The sequence below is a fragment of the Octopus sinensis genome, linkage group LG21, assembly GCF_006345805.1.
Source record: "Octopus sinensis linkage group LG21, ASM634580v1, whole genome shotgun sequence".
Taxonomy (NCBI): Eukaryota; Metazoa; Mollusca; class Cephalopoda; order Octopoda; family Octopodidae; genus Octopus; species Octopus sinensis.
The window spans coordinates 16,431,069-16,448,568 of record NC_043017.1 but is presented as its reverse complement, the minus strand read 5'-3'; the positions used below and the strand labels follow the sequence as shown (position 1 = coordinate 16,448,568).

Below are 17,500 nucleotides of genomic sequence, written 5' to 3'. Positions count from 1 at the left end.
AGTCAAAGTACTGTACTCTGCTGATGTACCAGTAACATTCTGAGGGAGGTCTATGTTTTTAGCTCAGAAAGTCTCTTAAGAGAAGTTACTCGGAGACAATATATTATAGCTAGCATCGTTCTGCAGTTGTATATTTATTATAAATGTTATATATATTATTAAATAATAATAACTCATCCTCATCATTATCATCATCGTTTAACGTCTGTTCTCCATGCTAGTATAGGTTGGACGGTTCGACCGGGGTCTGGGAAGCCAGGAGGCTGCACCAGGGGCCAGTCAAATTTGGCAGTGTTTCTATAGCTGGATGCCCCTCCTAATGCCAACCACTCCGTGAGTGTAGTGGGTGCTATATATGTGCCCCCAGCACAGGTGCCAGGGGAGGCTGGCAACGACCACGATCGGTTAGTGCTTTTTATGTGCCACTGGCACAGGTGCGAGGGGAGGCTGGCATCGGCCATGATCGGTCGGTGCCTTTTACGTGCCAAAATTGTTTATTAGTTTATTGTTGATGTATTCTTGTTGATGTTTTATGGAATTTCCCTTTTTAAGTAATCCCTTTCTCACTCTCTTTCTCTATTTTACTCTCTTCTCATTTTCTCCCTTTCTTGGCATATACATAATGGAAGCTTCTATTATATTATAGGGAATTCTTGGATCAGGATTTGCTCTGAAAGTACAACAAAAACAGCGACAGAAGCACTTTAACAGACAAATTCCAGCTGCTGCCACTCTTATACAGGTAAGATTTACAAGAGATGTAAATGACAAGGAGAAAAACTCCTTCATATTGGCAGTTTTTAAAATCCTATTGCATATTTCATTGAATTTATTTTTATGAAATGAATCAAGATAAGCAAATAAAATACAAATTAAAATAATTAAAATAAAGTTTAACTTTAGAACTAGAAATGTAGTCTACAACATAAGGTGTATAGAGGAAGCTTGTAAAGACAAGAACATGACACACATTGGTGAGACATCTAGGAGCATTGCGGAAAGACTAAATGAACGTTTCAAACAATATGACAATAAAAAACGGTCCTCCATAATCTACCAGCATGCCAAAGACCAACATGAAGGCACATTGGGATGACTTGACATCTGCATTTTATCTAAGCACCTAGGGGACCCAATACTCAGACAATTCCAGGAGTACATCCTCATAAATGAAACATCCCCGGTACTAAATAGCAGACATATATAGAAGGTAGTGATACCACAAAACCCACAGTTTAGACATACCACAGGTTGATTTGTTTGTAGGCTGTTATGCAGACATATATTTAATATATATATATATATATATATATATAGATAGATAGATAGATAGATAGATAGATAGATATATAGATAGATAGATAGATATATAGATAGATAGATAGATATGTAAGTAAACAGATAGCTAAGTTGATAGATAGGTACATAAGTAATGTGGACAGACAAGTGCACACACACACACGCACATACACACATACATACACAAAAGAAGACTGAAACACATGACCATATACACGCACACGCACACATACACACACACATAAACACAAATATGAACACACAAACACATGAATATGCAAAATACATACATACAAACATACACACATGCGTACATATATATATGTGCATACTCACATGTGCATACATACATACATATATATATATATACATACATCCACATATATATACATACATACATATGTGTATCCACATGCACACTGATGCACATACATGCACATAAATACGCATACAAAAAGAATGCACCTCCAATAACGGACAGAGTCAACAACTATTGAAGAGGTTGCAAGAAGCAATGGAAATTTTAGAAAAATAAAATTAAATGAATGGAAATCGAACCAGTGGGTGTGTTAATTAATAAGGCATTAAAACAGAATGACTCTCCCCTGACACAATAAAATATGCTTCAACACATGAATTCACAAAAAGAATCTTGCAAACCAAACACAAAAACGAACTTTATATATATATGAAAGTAAACAAAGTTTGCTTTTTAGAAGCATTGAGATGTATTGAAAGATACAGAAATGATTAATTGTCAAACACAGAATAATGCTAACAGAATGGCAGGAACAGGATAAAATACCCATATTATAACAGAAAAATTTGCCAGTGGCCAGCAATGAGACTTGAACTCACATCCCTGTGATTACTGGTCATAGTGCTTTACCATTAAGCTAAACTGCCCACTAACAAATCAGTATTTGAGTTTATTTTTTGATTTGGTTGAATCTTGGTTGTCTTTTTTTTTGTTGGTCAGTTATTTTTAGCATTTTGTCAGAAAAAAGTCATTCTAAAATTGCTTTTTAAAGTAAGCATGCCCAAACAAGTTGAATGCTTACACAGAGCAGGTTTTACAGCCCCATCATCCAAACTGACCGGGTGAAACCGGACTTAGCTGCTAGTATATGTATAGGTTTGTGTGCACATATCTTTGCAGTGTGTTTGGCGGTGTTACGCAGCTGATCCTTCCTTCAACTCAGAAGCGACATGGAAAATCCATATTCAAGACACATATCCCGAGGAAACGGTTCTTGCACGAATGGCCAGGAGAGCAAGTTTGACATTAAGGAAACGCCGTGCGTCACGGATGGATGTTAATTCTCCCAGCAGCCACTTGCACCGGGACAGTATCATTTCACTGTCATTTACAGATGAAAAAGGATGTAAGTAAAAATTATAATAATAATAATAATAATAATAATAATAATAATAATAATAATAATTTCAAAGTTTGGCACAAAGTAATCAGTTACATTGATCCCAGTGCTCAACTTATTTTATTGACTTTGAAAGAATGAAGAGCAAAGTTGACAGAATTTGAACTCAGAACGTAAAGACAGATGAAAGGCTGCTAAGCATTTTGCCTGGTGTAATAATAGTGATAATAATAATAATAAGGTTGAGGTATCAAAGGTTGACCAAACAATACAACAGATTAGAACTAATAACGAAAAGAATGATTTGTAATATGCAGCTGCATATATCATGAAGGAACAATTTGGTCAGTTGAAAGGGAGGAAAGTTCTTTTCAATTTTATTTTTCTTAGTCTTAAGCGCCAAGCTGTGACAGAATTAGTGAAAATTAGGCCAAATGTCTTAAAGTATATAATTTTTCTGAATTTGAAGTATATTTAGGAAAGGAACAAATAATATTAAGGATTGTCTTAATTGACTCACACTCCTCAACAGAGACATGCCAAGAGTCAAGATTCTTACTACCACCTTAACTGTGTTCCTCTTATTGCATTGACACACATACTACAGCACTAGTGAATGGGTAGGTGTGTCATACACCAGCTCCGCCTATTTCTTTGTCCTGCCCTCAGTTTTAGAAATTAGGCGTACAGTCTTGTAAACCTTATTTCAACTGGTATAAAAATGTCCCTTTGTAGATCAGACTGAGCTACCTTTTATTGTGATTTTGAGGGTATAAAGGGAAATGTTCTTTACTTCTGATCATGCCAGGACAACTGATACCAGGACAACTCATACCTGGACAATTGATATCTCGGACAACTGATATATAGGACAGCTCATAACAGGTATAAAGTGATAAAGATATAATTCTGAAAGAAAAATCAAGAAAGAATAAAATAGCAGATATTAAAAGAAAGACTTTTTATGTGGGGGACAATGAAAACCATAAAACTATAAAAGAATTTACTAAAACTGAAACTTCGTTCAGATTATATGCCACAGCTTTTAAGAGAGACATTTTCTGGCAAGGATCATAGTTTTTGAGTAAAGTTATCAGTTGCTTGTTGCAATTTTTGTAAACCTGGTTTGAAGTCATTTGCACTTTCCGTTTCAAATAAATTTTCTCTTTCTGTACCAAAATCGCCTCCACCATTAGTGTATTCATTAATTTCCAGACATTCGGATGTTGGCATGAAATTGAATTTTGTAAGGCATTATGAAAACCTTCAAGGCTATTATTAGTTCTAGTCATGTCAGTTGAAATCCTTTATGAAGTATTTTATACTTTAATTGAAATTACTGGAGCCAGATGATGTCTTTTAGCACAGTAGGTTTAAAATTCCCTACTTCAGCACCCTTTGTGGATCTTTCATCATCAGAACCATTTTAATCCAGTCTTGGGGTATTTCAGTTTGGCCATGTTCCTTTCTATTCAGCTGACAGTAAAACAACTTCTTGTTGGTGTTGAGAAAGTTTATTTTCCTGGAATTGGAGAATAATGACTTTTGATCTTGAAATAGAAATTAGCAAAATGTGGAACCTGAAGACTAAAACAATACCTGTTGTCATAGGTGCCCTGGGAATGATAGCAAAAGGGGCTGATTGCTACCTAACTCAGATACCAGGAAACCCCAAAATGGCAGAAATTCAAAAGATAGTGCTCATGGGAACTGCTCATATCCTACGCAAAATACTTTCTATGTAATCTCAAGTTTTAAAACAAACATAATTTTCTTATGGTTTTCTTAAACATTCTCTAGAACAAAAAGGTTCATTATACCTTTTCATCTTGGCTTTCTTGCCAATAATTAGGTTTTAGCATATTCCCAATGTAACCATTACCCTTTCTCACTCAGCTGATGTTTTCCCTCCATGTACATGCTATCCACCCCATTGAACCATATATTATTATGCTTCACCTCTTTGATCATACTGAGGTCTTTCCTCCATGTTTCCTTTTCCAGAATAGCTCAACCTTCACGATATATGCAGCTGCATATTACAAATTATTCTTTTCGTTATTAGTTCTAATCTGTTGTATTGCTTGGTCAGCCTTTGATACCTCAACCTTATTATTATTATTATTATTATTACTATTATTACACCAGGCAAAATGCTTAGCAGCCTTTCATCTGTCTTTACATTCTGAGTTCAAATGGTCAACTTTGCTTTTCATTCTTTCAAAGTCAATAAAATAAGTTGAGCACTGGAATCAATGTAACTGATTACCTTGTGCCAAACTTTGAAATTATTATTATTATTATTATTATTATTATTATTATTATTATTATTATTATTAGCATTATTATTATTATTATTATTATTATTCTGTTTGACTTTTGCTTTACATTTGTACAAGTTGGCTCCAAGTCTCACCCAGAGACCTCAAGAGACACCAAGTTGGAAGTTCATGTTGGTGTTATGCCTAGGGTGCCGTATATTTGGTTTTGTACATAGTGTTGTTCTAGAGAATGTTTAAAAAAAACATACGAAAATTATGTTTGTTTTAAAACTTGAGATTACATAGAAAGTATTTTGCGTAGGATATGAGCAGTTCCCATGAGCACTATCTTTTGAATTTCTGCCATTTTGGGGTTTCCTGGTATCTGAGTTAGGTAGCAATCAGCCCCTTTTGCTATCATTCCCAGGGCACCTATGACAACAGGTATTGTTTTAGTCTTCAGGTTCCACATTTTGCTGATTTCTATTTCAAGATCTTTATATTTGCTCAGTTTTTGGTTTATTGCACAGATCCATTAAGGCTAATAAGAAAGTTTGGCATAAGCCAGAGCCCTGATGAATGGAAATTCTTTATTGGCTCTTCAAAGAGAAGTCATGGAGATGTTCTACTGCATAATGGTAATAAATATGCTTCCATCTTTGTTGGGCCCTCAGCGATCATGAAAGAAATACCTGAGAATTTAGTATCACTCCTATACAAGATTAGATTCAAAGATTACAACTGGATGAATTTGTGTTGACTTGAAAATAATTTGCATGTTGCTTGGAAAACATTCCACTACACAAAGTCCCTAGTTTCTTGTATGAATGGGACAATAAAGACAGGAACTCCCATTACTCTAAAAAAAGAATGGCCAAGTACAGACACACTTACACTAGGAACAAAGAATATTATTCAAGGTTTGGCTGATCCAAAAATGGTTGTTTTACCTCCTCCACATAAAACCTGGCCTCATGAAGTGGTTCATAAAAGCTTTGCCATAGGATGGAGAGGGCTTCAAGTACTAGCATGGTAAGTTTCTCACACTGTTAGGTGCCAAAGTTGAAGAGGTTGTATTTGTAGGACCAGATATAAAAAAAGAAAATCACTTCAAGGATGAACATTTTGAAAACTCTCCTAGGGATTTTGGAAAAAGATGTATGGATTACTTTTAAAGATGTGATGAAGAATTTCTTAGGTAGTCACAAGGACCCAAACTACAAAACATAGTTGGAAGAATGCTGGAAAAGTTTGAGGCTTTAGGATGTAAAATGAGTTCATTTCCTACCAATCCATTTGGATTTCTTTCTGGAAAATGTGAGACATGTGAATGAGGAAGGAGCAGAGGGAAAAGTTTCATCAAAGATATAAAGGAGATGAAAAAAAGATACCAGGGAAGATGGAATGTCAGTATGATGGCTGACTGCTGCTGGATGTTGCATTGTCAATGTCCATAAAATGTTCACAAGTGAAAGAGTTCCAGGCATAGTTTCCAAGTGAGATAAGAGATTTTAAGGTGCTGAGCCTAATAAATGAATGGAACTTTACTTGTCTTTCCATTGCATTTGTGCCATTTTATTTTGCTAAATAAAGTACCAAATTCGTTTTTATTTGTTTCATTTCGTCCTACCATATGAGGATTTACCTACAACTTATGGTATATTTTATCATTAAATTGGGAGAAAACGTTAAATGGGAAAGAGCATCTTTGATATTTTGATTTAACACCACAGAAATATATAAAGTAACATACAATTATCAGAACAATTTTCAGAAAGTTCCCTTTCACAGAGCTGTGTGATGTAAATACTAATAAATAGAATTAATTATATTCCTTTTTAAAAATTTATGATGTTAGGCCCAAAAACTTATCCTTATTTCAGAAATCAGTATTCGTTCTGGAAACACTGAGATTTCCCTCATCAAACAGCACATGTACCTCATCATACAGCACATGTACCTCATCACACAACACATGTACCTCGTCACACAGTACATGTACCTCGCCACACAGCACATGTACCTCGCCACACAGCACATGTACCTCATCACACAACACATGTACCTCATCACACAGCACATGTACCTCGTCACACAGCACATGTACCTCGCCACACAGCACATGTACCTCGTCACACAGCACATGTACCTCATCATACAGCACATGTACCTCATCACACAACACATGTACCTCACCACACAGCACATGTACCTCGTCACACAGCACATGTACCTCATCAATTATAATTCATTTTCCCCTGGTACTGACCATGTTATCACTTGTTCTTTAGGCCTCTGTTTTTTTTTTCTCCTTTTCTCAGAACTTTATGAGTTATTAGTTGTTTCTTTTATATAAGTAATTGTTTCCTTTTTGCTCAATATTTCTCACTCATTTGGTTTTTCTTTGTATTTCTCTTGTAGCAGCAAACTCGAAGATTTCTAGTGCTGCATCCCGTACAGATCCTCGTCGACATAGTATGTGTGGCACTACAGAGTACAATGAAGACACAGACGCTGAAAATGAGGAAACAGAAAGAGTATTCCAGTAAATTTATTTCCCTTTCTCTCTCTTTTCTACTCATTGCAACCTTCTTCCAATGTCTTTTCATATCTTTTTTTTTGTTTTCATACTAAACCCCTTTTATCGTTGCTTGTCTCCATATTTTTGCTTTCTACTCAAAATACTGTATTCACAATCCAGAAAATTTAAGGAAGCCCCTGCTTTTTGTTGTCTCTCACATCCAAATGCCACAGGCCCCACTTTACATTGCATTGTACCTGAAATCTTTAAGTACAAGTAAAATTATAAATTCATTTAGCAATAGAAACTTTTGTTCTCATGCTTAGCAAAAACAGGATTATTACTACTACTACTTTTTGCCACTGTTGCTGTTTGTTTGTTTTGTTTGTTTGTTGAGCGAAGCTGTCTTCGTCCCAGTGGGAGAAGTCCGAAATGTGGTCCTTTGCTATTTGTAAGACCCGCAGAAGAGAAAGCAGGTCAACCCCCCAACACCGAGAGCATCGACGGATGGATGAATGTGCATCCAGGCTCAGTGGTTACGTAGGAAGTTGGGGACAAGAAACAGGAAGAAAGAGTGAGAGAAAGTTGGAGCGAAAGAGTGCAACAGGGGTCGCCACCACCCCCTGCCAGAGCCTCATGGAGCTTTAGGTGTTTTCGCTCAATAAACACACACAATATCCGGTCTGGGAATCGAAACCACAATCCTCCGACCGCGAGTTTGCTGCCCTAACCATTGGGCCATTGCACCTCCACTTGCCACTGCTTCTGCTGATAATTATGCAGAAGGGAACACAAAGTGAAATTAGGTATCATTAAGCGCACTGACTGCTGTTTCAATTAGGAAAATCTAAAACAAAATAGCTGTATGTCAGCTTATAGGAGAACGCTTTGTACAAAACATTAACCTTCTGAGACTTCTCATGGGGCATTAATTAATATAAACTGCTTGTGTTCGAATTTTCTGTTTGTACTGACGAAAAGCTTTGTTGAAACAAGCAGTTTAGAGGTTTACATGAATTCACAATTACTACCTATACTGTCTTTAAAATGTCTAGGAATGATAGTATGGGTGTTGAAGTTACATGTTGGCTACAACAAATATCCTAACACACACATCTTTATTTCTGACTTAACAAGGCTACCGTTGGTTTCATGTTGAGAATTCTCAGCAATTATCAACCCTTCCACATTGGGATGCTGGTATACAAGAGTGAGTGGGATTTTGGAATGTGTCGGTGGCACATAAAATCACCCACTACACTCTAGGAGTGGTTGGCGTTAGGAAGGGCATCCAGCTGTAGAAACACTGCCAGATCTGACTGGCCTGGTGCAGCCTTCGGGCTTGCCAGACCCCAGTTGAACCGTCCAACCCATGCTAGCATGGAAAGCGGACGTTAAACGATGATGATGATGATGATGATGATATGCAGATCAGTGGGGGAAAAACGCCTTCTAATTGTTATCTCCCTTGCATTAGTTCTACCCATGTTCAAATTCATGAATATAAATATAAATATAAATATGAAAACACATTTCATGTAATCACTGTTTAACGTTTCTCTCCCTTACAGCATCCTGTATATTATGTAGATTAGACAAATACGACTTAGATTAGATTAATTCTCTTACATTTTATGTTAGAATATTTATAAACAGTGTCCATTGATAATAATAATCTATATATATAAATGGCAAAATGTGTGTGTGTGTGTGTGTTGTGTGTGAGTGTGTGAGTGTCTGAGTGTGTGAGTGTGTGTGTGTGAGTGTGTGTGTGAGTGTGTGAGTGTGTGTGTGAGTGTGTGTGTGTGTGTGTGTGTGTGTGTGTGTGTGTGTGTGTGTGTTGTGTGTGTGTCCCCTTTATACAAATCCACAATTCTTCAGTTAGAGGGCTCGCACTTTCTATGGTTATTCAAAGCCGTCCAAGGGTGGTTGTGCACATCTTTACATTTCCCCAGTCACCCCGCAAAGCCATTAAAAAAATCAATAGAAGTGACTTTTTTGTGAATTTTCTATCTAAATCCCAATCAAAATGCCCAAAACTTGATACGCCAATTGAATGCCATCTAGCTGTATGTGATTGGTCGGAGATTTGGACAGTACTCGCATGTATGTGCGCATGTACACAGCTGTATATGCATGCACTAGCACTATGACGCAGCATTTCCAGGTCATAGTGCTAGTTATGATAAAAATTCTAAATCTTAACATAAGATATAAACAGTGTCTATCTTGCAAAAATGTTATCTCCCCCCACCCCACTGCTTACTTATAAATGTACATGACTATGAATGTGTGTGCCTGTCAGCTTGCTGTATAAGTGTCTCTATGTACTTATGTGAAGCTCATTATGTATATATGTTAGTATGGGTGTATGTGTTTATGAGTACACACACACACACACAACACACACACATATATATATATATATATATATATAGGATTATGGGTATATATGTATATATTTACATCTGTGTACCTCTGTGTAGACTACATATTCATAAGTGTGTGTGTTGGTATATGCATATGTGTATATGTATGTGGATGTATGGGTGTGTTTAAGTGTGTGTATGTTTGAATATGTGAGATTCATAACGTGCTGTGTAGTGTTTGTATATGTAGATATATACAATACATGTGTGTATAAGCAGATAAGGTTACTTCTGAGTATGCATAAATGGACATATATGTCTATTTTCATGCCCTTCTTACCCCTCTCTTTACTAGGTCCTAATCTGGACGCTGTATGGGAGTGAAGAAATTGTACTTCATTAAACATACATGCTGTGACAAATGCAAGGGTATTTCATGCCCTTCTTATCCCACTCTCTTTACTGGCCCTTAATCTGGATGCTGTATAGGAGGTAGCGAAAAATCATACCTCATTGAATCAAATTCACAATGTACACTACACTACCTAGCAAATGTTTACTCAGATCTTTTAAAACATGAACAAAAGCCCCTCAGTGTTGTCCTTCCCATGTATACAATTTTAGGGCTGCAAACATCAATGTTGGCACAATGAAGTGGAGATCTGTTGAGATTGTTGAAATGATAGAGCGTCATCATGTTGATGTATGTGGTGTGCAAGAAGTGAGATGGAAATGAGCCTCTGCTAGATTCCTCATGGGTAAGAAACAGAGTTTTAAATTTCTGGGTAGGCAGGAGTGATGGAGTGGGTGGTATGGGCATACTGTAAACAGAAAAGTGGGTAGATAAGGTAATTGAGGTAGTCAGAGTGTGCGATAGGGTTATTAAGTTGAGACTTATCATAGATAGCTTAACAATTACATTTATTACTGCCTATGCTCCACAGGTTGGGTTAGCTGATGATCTGAAGGACCGGTTCTATGAAGTCCTTTTGCTGACTACCTCAACGACAAATGACAGAGACTTCATTATTGTGGATAGTGACTTTATTGGACATGTTGGGCAGCATTCCCATGGATTCCATGGTGTGCATGGTGGTTATGGCTTTGGCACCAGGAAGGTACAAGTCTATTTGAGTTCTGTGATGCAAATGATCTTATGATTTGCCACACTAACTTTAGAAAGCTAGCTAGCCACCTAATTACTTATCAATCTGGTGGGAATATAAGCCTGGTTGATTACCTTCTCACCAGGCAAGGAGACAGGCAGATGCTCACAAATGCAAAGTCCTTCCCAGGTGAAGAGTGCACACTCCAACATAGGCTACTAGTTAGTGACTTCAGAATTAGGGCTAGAAAGACCCAAAGATTGCATGGAGGATTAAACCAAATGTCTTTTCTCATTATAACCTATTCAGATTTAACATGGGGTATATTCCATATACACTAAATTATTGGTAAAAACCACTTCTCATTAGTGCCTTGTTCTAGTGGTGTGTGGCTCTGTTGAATTTGTCTCTGTTTGCTGATAGAGTTCAGATTCTACCAATATTTGAGACTAGGTTTCTGAGTTCAGTTAGAGCATAGTCTAAGAACATAGAATTTATTTGCTGCACTTTCTGTAGAGATAGTACTTCCCTGTGTTGAGGTCTAAGGTTACATCCAAGAAGTTGATCTTAGTCAAGTTGATGGTAACAATTACAGTTCAAAGACCACTAAGAAAACTTTACTTAATGCCCTATGCCAAGAAAACCAAAAGCCTCATGAAGTGTATGTGCTGAAAAGTCTTCTTTGAGAATCTATTAACTAGCACACCCTCAGGTAGATTTAGTTTTAAATCCCAAAAGTGTCCTCTCTGGATAAAGGACGTTGGGAGCTTTGAAAGTGACTTAATGAACATGATACAGAAGGCTAGGTTTTAGAATTGTTGTAACTCCTTCCTTAACTCTTTAAGAAATGACATGGCAAAAACGAAACAATGTGTTAACAGGTGCATCTATACCAACAAGACAAAAGACAGATATGAGATGGACATTTCTATGCGTACGAGACTTCTTACAAACACAATCCTCAAAACATACAAGAAAACAAACACCTCTACATACAACAAAGTAGACACTGAAGTAAAAGAGTCGGTCACCCTTCTAAATATAGAGGAGTGTGGGAATTACCTTGCCACACCTGCCCCTATATCGCTCTTAAGAATCTTAATCCTTTCTAATCCTAGATGCAAACTGATTAAACCCTTTAAGAGCAAAGCAGGCAAAGTAAGTAAGTGTATTTTCGATAGTATTAATTCTGATTTTAGTAGGGCTTCAAGGTTAAGCCAATGGGATTACAACACCACAGTAATCGACTGGTTCTACATCATTGGGTATAAGGCAATCTGAAGGTGTATCCATAGTATGGACTAAACAGAACAAGAGGAGACACGTGGCATAAAGTGTCGCTGAAGAGGTCACAGGATGTGTGATGAAAGAGCTTAGACAAAGACACTAAAATAGTAATAATAATAATAATAATAATAATAATAAGAAGAAGAAGAAGAAGAAGAAGAAGAAGAAGAAGAATGATCAAGAAGGGAACCGAAAATTATATGAGAATGATCAAGAAGGGAACCGAAAATTATATGAGAATGATCCCTGGCTTACCATCCCTGCAAGAAGTGCAAAAGATTGTCTTAACTGGTACATCACACGTATTGAGAAGAGCATTGTCGATTGAGAACTGTTGCTGCTCATGTATTTTAATTTAACTTAAAAAAAAAAAAAAAAAAAAATGAACGATCTACTGAGTTTGGTTTAATGGCCTACCATTGTATACTATGAGTTTCTTTGCCCTAGGAGTCGGGAAGACACTCGGCAAGAAATGGAAGCAAATTTGAAAGAAGAAAAAAATAATAATAATAATAATAATAATAATGATAATAATAATAATAATAATGATAATGATAATGATAATAATAATAATGATAATAATGATTATAAAGTTGAAGTGAAGACCAAGTATTTAGTGTGTGTGTTAAACTGGCAAAAATATGACCCTCCCCAAATATAACAACATCTGTTTCAACACAGGATTTCACATCAGGAATTTTGCAAAACAGATACATTAACATATACGTGTGTGTGTGTGTGTGTGTGTGTGTGTGTGTGTTTATACATATCACACAAACATATTATTTAAGAAGTAAAAGAAAAGGTGAAGTTGCAGGTAATTATTTTTATTTGTCCTGTATCACTTCTACAAACATAAAACATTATTATTATTATTATTATTATTATACATTATTTCTGTATATTTCATGTAATTACATTTGGTTCCTTTTTCATTAACTTTCTCAATTATTTGCAGCTTGACGGAACGCCATAAAGTTGCTATCCGTGTGATACGAAAAATAAAATATTTTGTTTCTCGTAGGAAACTTCTGGTGAGTTGTACACTTTGATATTGAAAGAAAAAGTAAAATGAGATAAGATTTGTGAAATATTAAAACAGTTTTCTTTAAATGTAGAGGAAAAAAATCAGAAATTAAAAGGTTTGTGTTCAGTAATTGCAAAATCCTGGATAAATTTTCCAATTTCGTTTATCTGAATTAGTCAGAAGCTCTTTTTACTCTTTTACTCTTTTACATGTTTCAGTCATTTGACTGCGGCCATGCTGGAGCACCGCCTTTAGTCGAGCAAATCGACCCCGGGACTTATTCTTTGTAAGCCCAGTACTTATTGTATTGGTCTCAATTACTCTTTTGCCGAACCGCTAAGTGACGGGACGTAAACACACCAGCATCAGTTGTCAAGCAATGCTAGAGGTACAAACACAGACACACAAGCATAGCATATACACATACATACATATACATATATATACATATATACGACAGGCTTCCTTCAGTTTCCGTCTACCAAATCCACTCACAAGGCATTTGTCGGCCTGGGGCTATAGCAGAAGACACTTGCCCAAGATGCCACACAGTGGGACTGAACCCGGAGCCATGTGGCTGGTTAGCAAGCTACTTACCACACAGCCGCTCCTACTGATGATTTTTATATAATCATAGACTGCATACTAACATAAGATCCATCTTTGGGCAAATTGTGATAAATACACACAAACATGCATATATGTATGTAAATGCATATTTATATGTGCATGCATATATATATGAGTGTGTGTGTGTGTGTGTGTGTGTGTGTGTACACAGGTGGTTTTGGATGAATTTGACAATCCCATCCAAAAATAAAAGCATTTTCAAAAATCAAAAAATATCAACTAGATTATGGCTGGGAGACAACAGTTTACTCAAAGTAGCCACCCTCAGCTTTCACAATGGCCTCAAAACAACTCTAGAGCCATGTGCATCCATTCCTCAATGTACTCAGTATCTTCAATCACCTCCTTGATTTTTGCCCACCAGCTTGGCCCTGGTGTTGCAGGCAGAGAGGCCAGTGTCTTTCTCAACCACACACTACACATGGTGTTCTGTGGGATTACAATTGGAAACGATAACTGTCAGCTACTTCCACAATACCAATCTGGGTATTCCATAGATTCTATTGTCATTTGGCTCTCATTGCTTACTGCCACTGAGTGAAACTATGATGAACAGAAGGAGCTGAGGACTGAGTTCTGATGGACACAAAATTTGCTGCTGAATTCATTGCTGAGGCTCATCTTGCTGACTACATCTCTGTCTATGCTTTGCATGGCTCACATGGGCCATTTGTCTGACTATGGCTTCACTTACAAACAAGCAGATTACATAGCATCAAAGTTGTCAAAGATAATATTAACAATGGTAATACCTTTCATCAAGTGTTTAGATTCGAATTTTACTCATATATATATATATATATGTCAGATATTCATAGGCGCAGGAGTGGCTGTGTGGTAAGTAGCTTGTTTACCAACCACATGGTTCCGGGTTCAGTCCCACTGCGTTGCACCTTGGGCAAGTGTCTTCTACTATAGCCTCGGGCCGACCAAAGCCTTGTGAGTGGATTTGGTAGATGGAAACTGGAAGAAGCCTGTCATATATATGTATATATATGTGTGTGCATGTATGATTGTGTGTCTGTGTTTGTCCCCCTAGCATTGCTTGACAACCGATGCTGGTGCGTTTATGTCCCCATTACCTAGCGGTTCGGCAAAAGAGACCGATAGAATAAGTACTAGGCTTACAAAGAATAAGTTCCGGGGTCGATTTGATCGACTAAAGGCGGTGCTCCAGCATGGCCGCAGTCAAATGACTGAAACAATTAAAAGAGAAAAGAGAAAGAGAAAGAGAAAAGAGTAGAAATATGTTACGAAAAGAAAATATAAAATACACGTGGAAATGTACGGGTAAAATATGAAAAATCAACGAAAATGCATATTGCAAATAGAAAAAGGCTTTTTATGACAGGTAACGACAAATATATACATTTAGATTGACTGAGGTAGTAATACGAGTCATAAAAGTCATTATTATGAGATGAAAATAAGATGATAATAAAGTAAGAGAACAAAACGAACCAATGGTTTACGTACACGTAAGTACAAACACGTTTATATAGCTATTCATGTATATATAATATATAAGTATATATTATAAATGCACACACACACACATGTAGTGGTTGTCAACTCATAGATAAGTATGGCCATTGCTCATAGATTATCATAAGTTAAAGATTAAAAGTTATCAGCAATGCTCATTCTATAATTTAGGGTCAACTAACAAACCCACCCGACCTGGGGTTGGTTTAAGTTGCTTTGGTAGTATTTTTTTTCACCAAATAATTGAACTACAAAGAAAGTTTATGAGTAGCACAGCAATCTATGTTTCTGATTAACCTAGGAACAGAAAACCAAATTGAGGGCTGGTTCTTGTGGAGGTCATTGCACTTTAAGGATCATAGAACATATAAGTCTGCAAGTGATGCAAAGTAGAGCTACTGAAGTGTTTTGGGAGTAGATTACAGAGAATGACTACAAAACATAGTTGTTTTACATGAAAGCGAAATTTCTTGTCAGAAACAGCCACACAAATGGTGTAAAGAAATTGTAGGAAGACGTTGAAACTTCCCCTCTGTGAGTTTATTTTACTCAACAGTAAAGGGAGCTATGTTTTTGGAGAGAGAAGTATGATTGGTACATTCAAAAATGCAGGTAAATTTGAAACGTTTATATTAATTTAGCATTAGAATTCTTCAAGTTGTATAAAAATAGTTATTGCCTGCATCCTTTGAAAAAGAAATAAATTCTGCATAAGGTGTAAAAGATAGAAATAATTTGTAGGGTGTTAGTAACAAAATATTTTGTTAAGAAATAGAACTTTTATCATCGGTCTTAAATTAATTTTCGCCAATGTTTATAGGTGCAAGAGTGGCTGTGTGATAAGAAGTCTGCTTCTCAATGAAATGGTTCTGGATTCCTGCATGAATTCATCCTCAACCTGCAATTTCTGTTCATGCACATATATGTTTGGCTGAGAGTAAGCTTACTGATTTTGGAGTGATGCTGTAGTGCTGGAGCTGAAGAAGAGGCAATCGTGATAGAGTTTATGGAGAGCAGTGCCAGGAAGGTGTTGTACAGGCCACATGGCAAACATAAAATAAAGTTTTCCAATATGTCAAGCAAAAATTCTTATCTAAGAAGCTGAAAGACAAAGTAAAATTCTTAAATTAGTTATAAGAAAAAGACTAACATTCTTAATTAGTTATATTAACTTACCTTATGATGTGGCTGTGTGGTAAGTAGCTTGCTTACGAGCCACATGGTTCCAGATTCAGTCCCAGTGCATGGCACCTTGGGCAAGTGTCTTCTACTATAGCCTCAGACTAACCAAAACCTTGTGAGTGGATTTGGTCGAAGGAAACAGAAAGAAGCCTGTTGTGTGTGGGTGTGTATCTTTCTGTTTGTACGCCCATCACCACTTGACAACTGGTGTTGGTGTGTTTACATCCCTGTAACTTATCAGTTCAGCAAAAGGGACTGATAAAATAAGTACCTGGCTTTTAGAAACAAGTCCTGGGTTCAATTTGTTTGACTGAAACAAAGTTTAGTTGGACAAAGGCAGTGCTCCAGCATGGCCGCAGTCAAATGACTGAAACAAGTAAAAGAATTAAAAGAACAAAATACTTTTCAGAATCATAATAATGTAGATAAAGAAAAAAAAAAGACTAAAACATCTCAAGTTGTGCTCCAGTATGACCACAACCAAAGGACAGATATGAATAAAGATATGAATTTAAGGCGGTGAGCTGGCAGAATCGTTAGGGCTGCCAGGCGAAATGCTTAGCAGAATTTCATCTGTCGTTACATTCTGAGTTCAAATTCCGCCGAGGTTGACTTTGCCTTTCATCCTTTCGGGGTCGATAAAATAAGTACCAGTTTCGCACTGGGGTCGATATAATCGACTTAATCCATTTGTCAGTCCTTGTTTGCCCCCTCTGTGTTTAGCCCCTTGTGGGTAGTAAAGAAATAGGTATGAATAAAGAAATTTACAAATTTCTGTTATTTATAGCAAGCCAGAAAACCATATGACGTGCGAGATGTCATTGAACAATATTCACAAGGCCATCTTAATATGATGGTGAGAATAAAAGAACTACAGCGGAGGTGAGTATTTCTCCTCATCAACTCAATTTCCTGGTTTGCAACCCCCACCCCCCACGCCATGACATGCCTTTC

At 36.7% G+C, this 17,500-nt stretch overlaps 1 protein-coding gene across 4 annotated transcripts in view; it reads left to right on the top strand.

The window, feature by feature from the left end:
* The window catches only part of LOC115222775 (potassium voltage-gated channel subfamily KQT member 1-like), an 81,423-nt gene that overhangs the window by 29,917 nt on the left and 34,006 nt on the right, over positions 1 to 17,500 (top strand). For all 4 annotated transcript variants that reach the window (XM_036512040.1, XM_029793075.2, XM_036512041.1 and 1 more), the window contains 5 exons: positions 647 to 742; positions 2,459 to 2,684; positions 7,361 to 7,484; positions 13,181 to 13,256; positions 17,334 to 17,428. In XM_036512040.1, coding sequence (XP_036367933.1) covers positions 647 to 742; positions 2,459 to 2,684; positions 7,361 to 7,484; positions 13,181 to 13,256; positions 17,334 to 17,428 — 617 coding nt within the window. The remainder of the gene's footprint in view (positions 1 to 646; positions 743 to 2,458; positions 2,685 to 7,360; positions 7,485 to 13,180; positions 13,257 to 17,333; positions 17,429 to 17,500) is intronic.